The following is a 13,926-nucleotide window of genomic DNA, read 5'->3' as shown; positions in this document are numbered from 1 at the left end:
ATTAGAGTCTGCAGAATCATTTACACGTCATATTCATTCATTGCATCAAGGAATCAGGCGAAAGATCAATACTAGTAATGAACAATACAAATTTTCTGCAGACCAACATAAACGATTCAAAGAATTCAATGTAGGGGACTCTATGATGGTCCGCATCAGGTCAGAGCGGTATCCTCAGGTAGCCGTTAGGAAATTAAATGCGCGTAATGCTGGGCCATTCAAAATTATAAAACGAAATGGTCCCAATGCGTATATGGTAGATCTTCCACCTTCTATGAGAATTAGTTCCACATTCAATGCGGAGGATCTAGTTACATTTCAGGGGACCACTGATATATTGTCCAGTCTTTCACCTAACCATCCCGATTCCCCAGACCTTTCCCTTGACCCATGGCCTCTTCTCGACCCATCTTCCCAGCCTCTTCCTCCTATACCTACCCTTCCTACATTTAGAGAGGAGATAGAGGATATTCTAGACCATCAGATAGTATCGACATTGGACGGTTGCTTTCAAAAGTTCCTTGTCAAGTGGAAGTCATGCCCAACTTCAGACGGTACGTGGCTCACTGAGGAGGAGATTCAGAGACTTGATTTAGACATCTTAAAGCGGTTCAAGAACTTTGTTTCGCCAGTAACGAATCCTTTGCAGCCGGGGAGAGTTGATGGGGACATCATGCACACGCCCCCTCTACACATTTATTCGAGGAGGAGGCGGGCCTCACTTTCGATTTGAATCAACGACGACATCTTTGGAGGGCCTCATAATTAGGGGGCTGCGTTATGGAGCATTGGAGTGGACCTGATCATCGCATAGATTCTACCATTGAATCTCATGATTGCGGCCCACTACTTTAGATGATCTAAGATTTTGAGTTTTGACTATTTTTGTTACTAGAAACATCATGAACGGCTTTGATTGCTTAGATTACTTAATTTATTTGCTTTAGCTTTAGTATTGCTGCACGCAATTTTGTCTTTTTTGGGTTTAGGGTTTTCTTATAAATAAAGTAATCCCATGTAGGTATTTAGAATGATATTTTATGAATAAAAATTCATGTGTTTCTTCCTCTCTCTTTTTGGGTTAAAGAATCGAATTGGGTGCGAAGCCCTCTCTTCCTCGAAGGGTTAACTACCGTGGTGCGAAGCCACATCCGCTCCAAATCATCTCCATCTTCTTACGCACTATATCCATCACCCTCTACACTCCTTTCACCTTCAAATTCACCCATTTTCGCATCCAAGTTTTCTCCTACAACAATGCACAAATAGATTTTCATATTCTGACCCATCTGAGGGGTTGAAACTTCGGCGGAGTACTACGCACAAACTGTGCGTCAAATCGACGTGAAATTTGGTATGGAAGCAGCCCATCCCTGGTCGATCCCAGCCTGGAAGGTTGTTTTCAACTTTGTGGGTCCCACACACGTGTGGACGACTTGTCACGCACGTGCGTATAGGCCCTTCGGCTGTCCAACGTGTGCAGACCATCCCTGGTTTTCTTTTCTCCTTTATTTCCTTCCTTTTGTCTTTTTTTTTTTTTTTTTAAATAATAAAAAAAAAAACTCTTAATCCAAATCCCTAACCTTAGAGAGTCCCAAATCTCAATTATCCCCAATTTTCAAACCCTAGATTTTCCCTCAAATTGAAACTTAGCGAATCTCTTGAGTTGGGAATAATCCTTTGCAAGAATGGATGATTCTTACACTCCTTTGGACTTGTTTGACTTATAATTTTATTTGATCTAGTCCTAAAGTTGTGTAGGCTTGGACTCCCATAGATTTCCCTTTTTGAATGTTTGATAGTATGTAAGATGTGGAATTTTGTGACTGTTTAATATTGGTATAATCACAAGCTTGATTTCTTGCACTCCATATTTAATTTCATATCTTGCATCATCTGTCCTTTCATCAGGCCTAGTTTTAATCAATTTATGTGATTTTTTAGCATGTTGGCATGTGATTTAAGTTAAATCAGATTTTATTTTCTATTGTTTACTCTTAATTACTTGGTGGGTTAGCATCTTTTGTTATTTCAATTACTTTATGGAATCTTTCATAATCTCCACGTTGCATGCTAGCATTAAATCATGTTTCCTACATCACTATGACTCAAAGAAAGTGACAAAAGCACACATTTCTTCCATCAGATTGCCAATGCCAGAGCTTGGTGTAACAAGATAAGTTCCATTTTTTTTAACGGGTCTATAATTGATGACCAGGAACAAGTATGCACCCACAGTGTCTCCTTTCCTCAAAAGAATGGAATCGTCTTAAGCTTGACAATCTGTTTTCCCCCAAATCCCTTCTCAGGACGCCTTTGCCCTTGAATCCCCCTTCTCTAGGAAAAAGTTTAAGGTAGCAGTGTTCTCCCTTAGCCATGACAAGGTCCCTAGCTCGGATGGGTTCCCTCTTGCCTTTTTTCAAGTCTTTTGTGATGACATTAAACTAGACATTCTCAACTTCATCTCTAACTTCTTTCTCTACAATTGGATCCACAAGGCTATTGGAGCCTCCTTTATAACACTAATCCCCAAGGTGGAGAGTGTTGCCCTCCTTAAGGACTTTAGGCCTATTAGTTTAATAGGAGGGTCGTACAAGATGTTATATAAAGTTTTCTCTTCTGGATTGTCTCATGTTTTGTCCAACGTCATTTCTGTTTCTCAAGGTGCCTTTGTGGCTAACCGTCAGATCCTTGATTGTGCCTTAATTGCCCAATATTGATATATTCTAGGCACCCGGAGGGTAGGAGTGGGGTTGTCTGTAAACTGGATATTGAGAAGGCTTTCAATCATGTTGATTGGGCATATGTGCATTACATGTTGGGCTGCCTTGGCTTCGGGTTACAGTGGCGCAGCTGAATTAATTCTTGTATTTCATCAACCAAAATTTCTATGCTGGTGAATGGTTTCCTTAAAGGTTTTTTCTCCTCTTCTCACGATCTCAGACAAGGGGATCCCCTCTCCCCCCCTTCTTCCTCGTTGTTGAGGAGGGTTTGAGTAGGATGTTGGAGAAAGGGGAATTGCTTGCTCTGTCACTGGCTTTCAGGTATCTCGGTCTAGTCTTTCTGTCTCTCACATGCCAATGACACCTTCCTCCTTTACGAAGCTTCCGAATATGCAGTTTTCAATCTCTAAAGATTGCTTCACCTTTTTTTTTAAAGTGGTGTCTGGTCTTCGAATTAACCTTACAAAAAGTAAAATGCTAGGCATTAATCTCCCCTTGTCCAACTTAGCTCACTTTGCCTCGGTGTTTGGTTGTAAAACTGCCACTTTTCCTTCGACCTATTTAGGCCTCCCCTTGTGCATTGGCAAGCCAACTAAGCATCTCTGGGATGGGATTACTAAGCGCATTGAGTGCATGCTGGCCTCCTGTAAAGGTCACTATTTATACCTTGGAGGCCGTCTTACCCTTATCAAAGCTGCCCTTTCCAACTAGCCTACATATTTCCTATCCCTCTTCCGTTGCCCTAAATCAGTTCTGTTAAGAATTGATAAGTTGTGTAGAGATTTCCTTTGGAAAGGAAATTCACAACGCCATAAGTTCAGTCTCCTCAATTGGACTAATGTCTGCAAGCCCTTGTCTGAAGGCGGTGCTGGTATTCGTGATCTGTCTAGTTTTAATTCAGTGCTCCTTGCTAAGTGGTTGTGGCGGTTTTCTTCCAAGGAAGAGAGCTAGTGAAGGCTTTTGGTGGTTGATAAATATGGTTTGGATGATACGGGTTGGTTTTCCAAACCCTCATCCCTCTATAGGGCTTCATCCACATGGAAAGCCATTGTATCCCTTAAACCCCAATTTCGAGCAGGATCTTCTTTTGCTTTTGGTAATGGTTCTTGTGTCAGGGTTTGGTCTGATCGTTGGGCCTCTAACCAGCCCTTCTCCTCTCTTTCCCCGGCTTTGGCCTCTGCTGCATCTAATCTTTCGGATCCTGTGGCTTCCTGTTTTTCTAATGTTGGCTCCAGGGTTTGGTGCCCCCCTCTACATGAGAGCCCTTTCGGAAGAAGAGTTTGGGTAGTTTCTCTACCTCTTGGAGCTGTTGCAGGGGATTTTCCCCTCTTCTGACGTGCCTAATCAGCTAGTTTGGTCCTGAGAGAGCTCTGGCGTCTTCTCAGTTTGCTCCTTTTGCAAAGCTCTTGGCACCATCTCTAGTCCTCCAATCAGTGCTGTGTTCCCATCTTTTCTTCTTATGGAGCCCTGCAGAAGATCGTTGCCTTTGTTTGGCTGTGAGAGGAAAAATCCTTACTGTAGACTATCTTCAGAGGCGCAGTTTGATCCTCCCCAGTGCGTGCTTACTCTATCTCAAGGAAGTTGAGTCCATTGAACATTTGTTCGTGCACCACCCATTCACTTCAAAGATATGGTTTGCCATTCTCGATAGCCTCAGTTCTTCTTGGGTCATGCCTCGTTCAACATTGGACCTTCTCTTTGCTTGGCACAATGGTGGTCCCTTGATTCCATCCCGGAAATCTATCTGGTGTCTATCTATCATGGCTGTGTTCTAGGCAATCTAGTGAGAGAGGAATTGTTGTTGCTTCCAGAATATCTCCTCCCCATCAGCTCAATTTTCAGAGACATTTTGGACTGTTCTCCTCTGCTTCCCCTGGCATCAACTTCTACCTTGCATAGGCTGTTGCTGGGCCTCGGCTTGTTTCTCTTGCATTTTTCTGTTGGGCCTTGGCCCAGTGGTTGTAGCTGGGCCCTGTCTTGCCTGAGTTGTATAGCGGCCTAGGCTTTTGTCTCTTTTTCTTTTTCTCCTGTTGTTTTTCTATTTGTAGTTTGTTGATTGTCTTGTCTCTTTTTTGTTTGTTTTTGGCCTTTGGCCTTTGGCCTTCAATATATTTTTTTTCCAATCTTCATAGAAAAAAAAAAAAAAAAAAAACTCAAGGGAGAAGCAACTACAAGTAAAGCAGTACTTCTGCTAGGTGATCAAATGGTGGTTGGATGGTTTTTTACAACAATCAGATAAGCAACTGAGATCAAAGGGGAAGAGGAGTTGTAATCACAAAATTGTGTTATTTCTCCTTTTTGGGAATTGTCAATCCTTTTAGATGTTTGCGGATCATCAATCCTGAGATTTGTCAATCATTCAAGGACCCCAAACATTGGATTTGATGCCAATCCCTAGATTGGCGAATCTAGGATTGGCAGATGCATGATCCGAATGGCCCCCCTAATAGCATTCCACAAATCTTGGTTCAAGTTGATGACGTTCTCATCTCAACTAGTCAAGTAGTCACTCAAATGGGCATTCATCCTCCGGTGGGCTTATTCTATGATAGGATTATGCTGTCTTATATTATGATCATTGACATCCTGAACCTCCATGAATATTACTCCTGGCATAAGCTTGCTCATGACCTTGATAGGTTCGAACTTGGTATATGAAGGCTCATTCATTTACTGAGGATAGGACCTTAAATAAGAATTATTGAGCAGGAGCTGACCTCAAAATATGATAAGGCTATAATGATAACAATTCTAATGTTTTTCGTTAATCTGCTGCTCAAGTTGATTAAGCCAAAAAAAAAAAACATTTCATTCTTTTGAAGGATGATGCTTTGAGGGAGCAAGAAAGAACAAGAAACTCTGCCTTTACAAAATGAAGGCAAAAAGAAGATGAAGAAGAAGAAGAAGAAGAAAAGAACATAAAAATCTTACCATTACAACCTTCATTGGTCAAGGATGACACATATAATATGCTAGAAGCCTACAACAACCCCACCAAATGTAGAGAACTTTTCCAACCATGAACCCCTTGAATCCAAGGTCAAATCCCCATTTCCATTTTGTTGTAACTAGCATGTGAAAAATGAGTAAACTACAGAACTGCAGCAAAGAATTTCCGGAGAGGTTGCCAAAACACCCGGAACTTACACTTATTGTGGTGACAGAGCCTAACATTTTTATTTATTTATTTTTATTTTTATTTTTTTACACACGCACTCACACCCCCACACACACCCACACACTCACACCACAGTGAATTTCACAATGGGTACTTGAACCCATGACCTCGTGTTGAAACTCTTGTGAGTCTACCGCTGAGGCATGAGTCTACCACAGAGCCTAACAAACTTGGTGGACGTAGAACATGATTTTACATGCAATACAGATGCATATACATGTGAACTGACCTAAGGAAGATATTGCTAGTTTCATACACATAAATGAAGATGCATAAATCATTTCAAGTAAGAACAAATATCAAGTCACTAGAATTGTTTGGTGAAAGACAAGCATGAAAAATCTCACGACTATAGTAACCTATCTAATGTATTATGTAACAGTATTGGCCAGCTTATTGGCCAATATATGGGCCGCATTGGCTGAAACGGACCTTAAAACGGACATTTTTTGGGGGGAAATCTCAAAAATTATTGGTAAAATTCTAAAGAATGTGAAGTCCCAAATATGTGTTCTTTTTTGTTTTCGGACATGTATTTGATGGTATGATGGGCCATTCTTTAGTAAGAATGTTGTCTGTCAGCTTGACCTGCTGAAGGTCGACCAAATAAGCCCTAATCAAACACAGATCAAGCATGATTTGATCTCCCATTTCATTTGAAGACAACAACAACAACAATAAAATAAAAAATAAAAAAAATAAAAAAAAAGGAAAATCGAAAACAAAGTGATGGTTTACCGCTTCTTCCTATATTTCCCAAAATGGTTCACTCCGCTTTGATTCATTGAATCCTACACAAATTTTGTGTTTTCATCCAAAAACTAGGCCTAAGATTTAGTTAAAACTAGTGTTCGAAATATCGATACTATCGGCCGATATTATCGGTATCGCACCAGTGTGAGACAAAACTCCGCCGATAACACCCGGAAGACACCAAAAATCCAAAACTTCAAATATCGTACGATATTATCGTCGATATCGTGCGATATATCGTCGACATCATGCGATACATCATCGATATCGCCGATACAACCCACCCCGATCTAAGGCCCTGTTTGGATGCCTGTAAGTTCTTTTAAGTTGTAAGTGACTTACCTAGAGAGAGAGAGAGAGAGATCGGAGAGTACCTGAAGCCGTAGGCTGTAGCGGTGATCGGAGGTGGGCCATTCGAGAGGTAAGTATCTGTATCCCTCTTTCTTCTAATTTTTCTCGCTATTTTCTTCATTTTTTTCTCTTCTTCGGGTTTCCCTTGCTTATCACTTATTCTCCCAACATCTATAAATTTATCTTTTAAATCTTTATCTACATTACCTCATCCGGAACCCTCGCTGCGTGAAGGAGAGGGAGAGCGCTCATGACAAAGAGGGAAAATGAAGAAGATGGGGCGGGAGGGGTGAAATGGGGATCGGCGCGAGTGTGGTTTACTGAGCACGCTCCTATCATACTCAGTAAACTCAGTTGGGGCCCACCTTTAATGTATGTGGTCTATCCACGCCGTCCATCTATTTTCCCATCTAAATTAAGGGGTTGATCCCAAAACTTAGAACGGGAAGTGGATCATACCACAGGAAACAGTGGTGACACTGATTTCCACCGTTGAAACCTTTCTAGCCCCTGCAGTGATGTTTATCAGTCATCCAAACCCTTAATAAGATCATATAGACGTGGATGAAAGGAAAATACGAATTTAATAAGATCATATGGGCCCTGCAGTGATGTTTATCAGTCATCTAAATTTAATACTTCTGTGGCCAAAAATGGTATTTCAACAGTGGATGTTCAATTCAACTGTTTTGTAAGGTGTGGCCCATTTAAACATTGTATATGGTTTATTTTTGGGCTAAAGCCCTGAAATTATCTGTTAAAATGTATGGACGGAGTGGATAAAATACATAAATCGTGGTGGACCTCACATGAGTTTACACAGTACGCTAAGCGTACTGAGTTACTCACTGTACAATCATATAAAGTGGTGTCCGTGTTCTGTGGGTCCCACGGTAATGTGTGTCGTATCCACACCGTTCATTAATTTGGAAATAATTTTTTAGGGCATGACACAAACAATGATGTAGATATAAATCTTTAGTGGACCCCGCCACAGAAAAAAGCGGAGAGAGTGACGCCCACCATTGAAACTTGTAGCATTCTTGAGGGCCCATTATAATGTTTATTTGTGATCTAATCTATTCATAAGTCCAAAAAGATATGGAATAATGGAAAACACAAATATCGTCTTAACCATCCATCTCTTGTGGCCCTCAAGAAATTTTTAATGGTGAACGTCACTCTCTCCACTGTTTTCTGTGGTGGGGTCCACTCGAGCTCTGGATCTGACTCATTTTTTGGCTCACGCCCTAAAATGATCTGTTCAAATGGATGGACGGTGTGGATAGAAAAATACATCATGGTGGGACCCACGTAACTTGGTGACGTGACTTCAGTAATCTGCACTGGAAGCGGATTGCATACTGAGGGAAGCGGATTGCGTACTGAGTAAACTGTGTGGGGTCCGCTGTTATTTATTTATTTTATCCACTCCGTTAATCCATGTTAAAAGATAATTTTAGGGCTTGATCCCAAAAATGAAGCAAATTAAAATCTCAAGTGGACCACACCACAGGAAACAGTTTGATTGAACCTCTACCATTAAAAAATTTTTGGAGGCCAAAGAAGTTTAGGATCAAGCTAAAGTTTGTGGTTTCTCTTCATCCATGTCTTTGTGATCTTACGAACAGGTTGGATGACAAATAAAAATTACTTTAGACACTAGGAAGGTTTCAACGGTGGAAATCATTATTCCACACTGTTTCCTATGTAATGGTCCACTTGAGCTTTGTATTTACTTCAATTTTGGGATCAACCCCTAAAATTATCTGTAAAAATGGATGGACAGTGTGGATAAACCACATAAATTCACAGTGGGCCCAACTGAGTTTACTCAGTACGATAAAAGCATACTGAGTAACTTAGTACGTAATCCAATTTCTGTACGGAGTAACTCACTACGCTTAGTGTACTGAGTAAACTCTGTATGGTCCACCATGATTTATGTATTTTATCTGCTTTGTCCATCTAATTTAATAGATAATTCTAGGGCTTCAACCCAAAAATGAAACATATACAATGTTCAAATGGACCACACCATAGGAAACAGTTGAATTGAACGTCTACCGTTGAAAATTTCTTGGGGGCCACATAAATTTTGGATCAAGTTTATATTTATTTTTTCCCTTCATCCATGTCTGTACCATCTTATGAATAGGTTGGATGACAAATAAACATCATTGTTGGGCCTAACAAGGTTTCAACGGTGGATATCATTATCCCTGCTGTTTCCTATGGTATGGTCCACTAGATCTTTGGGTATGATTCAATTTTTGGCTCAACCCCTTAAATTAGATGGAAAAACAAATGGACGATGTGGATAGATCACATACATTCAAGGTGGGCCCAACCCACAGAACTGCCCATTCAGGGCTAGAGACGGGTAGGGGTAGGACGCAATCCGCATCCGTGACGTGCATAGACGAGCACTGATGCTCCTCGAGCTCCAGTTGCACGAACGATTCAAAGGAGATCAAAGTTACATGGGCCCAAAGTGATGTATTTATTATATCTACACCGTTCATCTATTTTTAGAGATCATATTAGATCATATTAGAGCAATATCTACTCCATTCAATTTAAAAATAGTTGCATTAGTTCAGTTAAACATCGCATAACTTAGGAACCTATACAAAGGAAATTTATTATGTGCATCTTTTTTTTGAGATATTATGATTTAAAAGTATGTATTAAGGGCCTTTTTAACAATCCCCAAAGTTTCATTAAAAAATTCAACCATTTTCCCAATGTTTCCCCATGTTTCCCAAAAAGTGCGATAAACTATGCGATACAAACGATATATCCCATGCGATAACCGATACGTATCTGTATCCCAAGGGTGTGATACATTGTGCGATACTGATATTTCGAACACTGGTTAAAACTACTTTCTAAGCTTCCTTCATGGTTGAAATGAATAAAGAAGTGGAAAAACAAGAAAAAACTTGAACATGAAAATTTGCCCTTTATGGCCATATTAGCCTATAACGGCGTCAACATGATCCTCTTAAAAAAAAAAAATAATAATAATAATAATAATAATTCTCCCCCCGTATAGAATAAATGGGGTGACCATTTCCTTCCCGTCTCGTCACATAACCATTTTTTAATATCATGAACCAATCAACACTTTGCTATGGAAGTCCTGCTACCACCATTTTTCCTATTGGCTTTACCTGCAGCATATCCCAATTACCAAGTTACATATTATCTAACCAAAAAGGCAAATGGTAGCTCATGTGGACTACCGTACAAACATTGATCTTTGATATGATAGAAGGTAAAAGTTGAGAACTTGCGTTTGGTCCACCCAAATTGCTAAGGAAACAGGGTTGAAGGTGGCCCAATCCATTTTGGGTGGGCTTCATGTTGAGCATAGAGACCACTTTCTGGACCAGAATGGCCCATTTGCACCCCCTAAAGATCCCTAGGGATCAGATTTGAAGTTTTTGTCTATAATCAGAATTGAAGTACAAGAGAGAATGCTTCATGATATGATTGTAGCTGTGAATTACACATTTCCATTCATGTAAGGTCACGGCAGGAAACCTCAGTGCTTCTATGGGTGCAAAACAACTGTGCACTGGTGTAGTAATAAAAAATTTCAACAAACACTCATCTGTTCGGAAACAAACTCATGTGCTCCATAACATTATCACTTCACATGTTCTATCAACACATGAGCCTTCAATTCAATGAACTGAATGACGGGAATTGAATTCTATATTCCCTTAATATTTTATCAAATCGTCGGTTAATATAGTGTTGTGTTTCAGTGCTTCTTTGGCTTCTTACTGCTGCCTGTATCAAGACTGGACGTCCTCAGATAGCAAGGCGAGCAATTGATCTTGCTGAAAGCCGGTTACTGAAAGATGGCTGGCCCGAGTACTACGATGGAAAGCTTGGCCGGTATGTAGGGAAACAGGCTAGGAAATTCCAAACCTGGTCCATTTCAGGCTATTTGGTGGCAAAGATGATGCTTGAAGACCCATCTCATTTGGGAATGATATCGCATGAAGAGGACAAACAGATGAAGCCCCTTATCAAGAGATCTGCTTCTTGGACGTTCTAACACAAATCTACTCTTATGTATGCATTTCGCATATTTATGTTGGTGCATGTGTTTCTAATCATGGTTGCTTCTGGTTTGAGAATCACCCAATTCACAGACAATATAAAAATCTACCAAAGGACTTGATTTCAATTTGTAATCTTATTAATTCACCTCATCTGCTTCTTCCTTGTTATGCCTGATCACAGTAATGCAAGGTGTGTATCTACTTCCCAGTCCCATCTGGCATCTATTTCCCACATGTATGCCTTGTTCGCATGTGGAATGCGGTATCCACAACTGAATTTCACATGCTGCTTTTGTGTTCAGATACACGGAAGAATGTGGCGATGATGCCATGCTTTTGTGGTTGTTTGTCTGTTTGAAGTTATCCACTTATACTTTCTGCGACACACACATATATATTGAAATACACACATGCGCATCAGTTCTCACAACAACTCGTGAGAACATTTTGAGAACTCATCTCATGTTAAATGAGCCCAAAATCTGAACGGTCCACGTGATGCAGCACTTCATGTATCCCCCCCTCCTTAGGGCCCAACCTTTACCTTGATTCAAAAGTTTAGTGGGCCATAGCAAAAGGAAACATGTTTCTTCCCTTGATTTGCCTCTCTTTTGCCATGGCCCACCAAAGTTTTGGATCAGGGTAAAAGTTGGGCCCTGGGGGTTTCATGGGGGGCTGCATCACGTGGACCATTCAGATTTTGGGTTCATATCATGGGAGATGAGTTTTCAAAAAGTTCCATTCCTCTCTCTCTCTCTCTCTCTCTCTCTCTCTCTCTCTATATATATATATATATATATATATATATGGAGTGGGTTTCTGCCTTTGTCAAGACTCAGGACGGCCAGCATGTGATGGCTCATTGGGGCCCTGGGACAACCCAATGATCTGAACTATCCATGTTCTGGATGCTATCATAAATAAGCTACGTTCCCATTATCACACTTCACTGATGTTCCCATAATCTACTTTTTAATGTTCTGAAGTCATATACACAGTAATGGTGAGAATTAATCATTCGACAAGAGTTTCTTATTATGTGCTGTAGAGCATAGAATCCAGAACATATGGACAATTCTGATCATTGGACCATCTCAGCATGTGGGTCATAATGGAGCAAAACATGCTGGGATCCAGATTCACATCAAAGGTAAAAACAAAACCTTTTGTTTGACTTTTTTCTATTTCGCACTTGGTGTGTGTTAGGCAACTCATTACTCTCTATTGCCATTGCCTTTTTCGCTTATTATTATTATTATTATTATTATTGATTGTATCTTTTACTGTGTTCCATTTTTGTCTTCCAATTAGAGATTCGATTCAAACCCCTCTTCTATAAATTTCAACGTATTCCAATACAATATACACTTGGAAAAATTAATCAATTTCTTTCTCCACATTCTTTTTCTTTCTTTTCTTCTTCTTCTTCTTCTTCTTCTTCTTTTTTTTTTGGCATTCTTTCAAAATTTTCATGGTATCAGAGTCATACGAGCTAACCTCTTTGGTAGGCTGATCTTCGCACATGGACAGAAATAAGGGATAAATATGGTTAGCTGCAAGGGGAAACGACCTTCCAATCTTCTGTGTATGGAAGATAATAGTTTAAGTCTGGCCTTTATTTGTTCCTTAACACTACTTAAGTACGAGAAAACTCGACAACTGGCAACAATCACCTAGACATGTGGACACCATTCCCTAAAAATAAAAAAACAAAAATATTTAAAATTTAAAAAAAAAAATAGAAAAAAAGAAGATAACAAACTCCCTGTGACTCTGCCAACGACTCTCTTTGACTTATTCAAATGTCTCTTGACTTAGCTCATGTAACAATCCTCTTCTATAGGAACAAACTTTGTCCTCAAGGTTGAAATTTGAAAACTGTTCCTTGATAGATATAAAGCTTTGCCAAGTTGCCTCTTCAGGCAGAGAGTCTCGCTACTGGATCAACAGCTTAATCACAGCCTTGTTATGCTTCCCACTCTGAATTTTGGTAATAGGGTCTTTAAGTAGCAAGGTAGGTGGAGTCGTTTGAACCAAACAGTTGGCCCTATTCTCTGTTTGAGTTAAGATTACATGGAAGACCCGATGAACCTTAGACCTTTCAGGCAGGTCAAGTTTGTAGGCAATTTGACCAATGCATTGTATAATCTGGTAGGGACCATCATACCTTGATGATAATTTCATGGAGCGACGTTGAGCCACCATGCTTTGATGATAGCATTGTAGCTTGAGATAGACATGGTCACCTTCTTCAAATTTGCGATCCGAAGTGTATCAGCCTGTTTCTTCATTTGATCTTGTGCCTCAATGAGCTTATCTTTAAGAATCTATAGAATGACATCATTTTTGTTGCAATTCTGCCTTTACAGCCTCCACCTTAGTCGTATCTGGTACATAAGAGTTAGGGAGGAGATACTCCATAGACAACCTCAGAAGAGGTCATCTTAGTTACCGAATGGGTGGTTGTGGAATGGGTGGTTGTGTTATAAGATCATTCAACCCAAGGAAGCCAAAGAGTCCACTCATTGGGCTTGTGGCTGCAAAAGCAACGTAAATACCCTTCAAGGCACATGCTTAGAACTTCTGACTGACCATTGGTCTGGGGAAGATAAGTGGAACTCATTCGTAGCTGGCTCTATTGCAAGCAGAATAACTCCCTCCAGAACGCACTGGTAAAGACCGAGTCACGGTCACTAACAATTGACTATGGCATCCCATGAAGTTTAAATGTGTCCATAAACGCTTGTGCTGAGTGATTTGGCTAAATAAGGATGGCCAAGTGCTATGAAGTGAGCATACTTTGACAAATGATCTATCACCACAAGGATCACAATTTGAACTC

At 40.2% G+C, this 13,926-nt stretch overlaps 1 protein-coding gene across 2 annotated transcripts in view; it reads left to right on the top strand.

Annotated features, from left to right (window-relative positions):
* LOC131237353 (probable alkaline/neutral invertase F) overlaps positions 1-11,296 on the top strand; it is a 64,405-nt gene extending 53,109 nt beyond the window's left edge. Inside the window, exon 6 of one of the 2 annotated variants that reach the window (XR_009167193.1) lies at positions 10,782-10,921. Coding sequence is in view for 1 of the 2 variants with exons in the window: in XM_058235070.1 (XP_058091053.1) it covers positions 10,782-11,077 (296 nt within the window). In the remaining variant the exon portion in view is untranslated. Of the gene's footprint in view, positions 1-10,781 lie in introns of both variants that reach the window. The other variant, XM_058235070.1, reaches the window with a different exon arrangement.
* Positions 11,297-13,926: the final 2,630 nt, after the last annotated feature.

This window comes from Magnolia sinica, chromosome 2, assembly GCF_029962835.1.
Source record: "Magnolia sinica isolate HGM2019 chromosome 2, MsV1, whole genome shotgun sequence".
Classification (NCBI taxonomy): domain Eukaryota; kingdom Viridiplantae; phylum Streptophyta; class Magnoliopsida; order Magnoliales; family Magnoliaceae; genus Magnolia; species Magnolia sinica.
The sequence above is the reverse complement of the archived record's forward strand: the minus strand, read 5'-3'. Positions and strand labels throughout refer to the sequence as shown.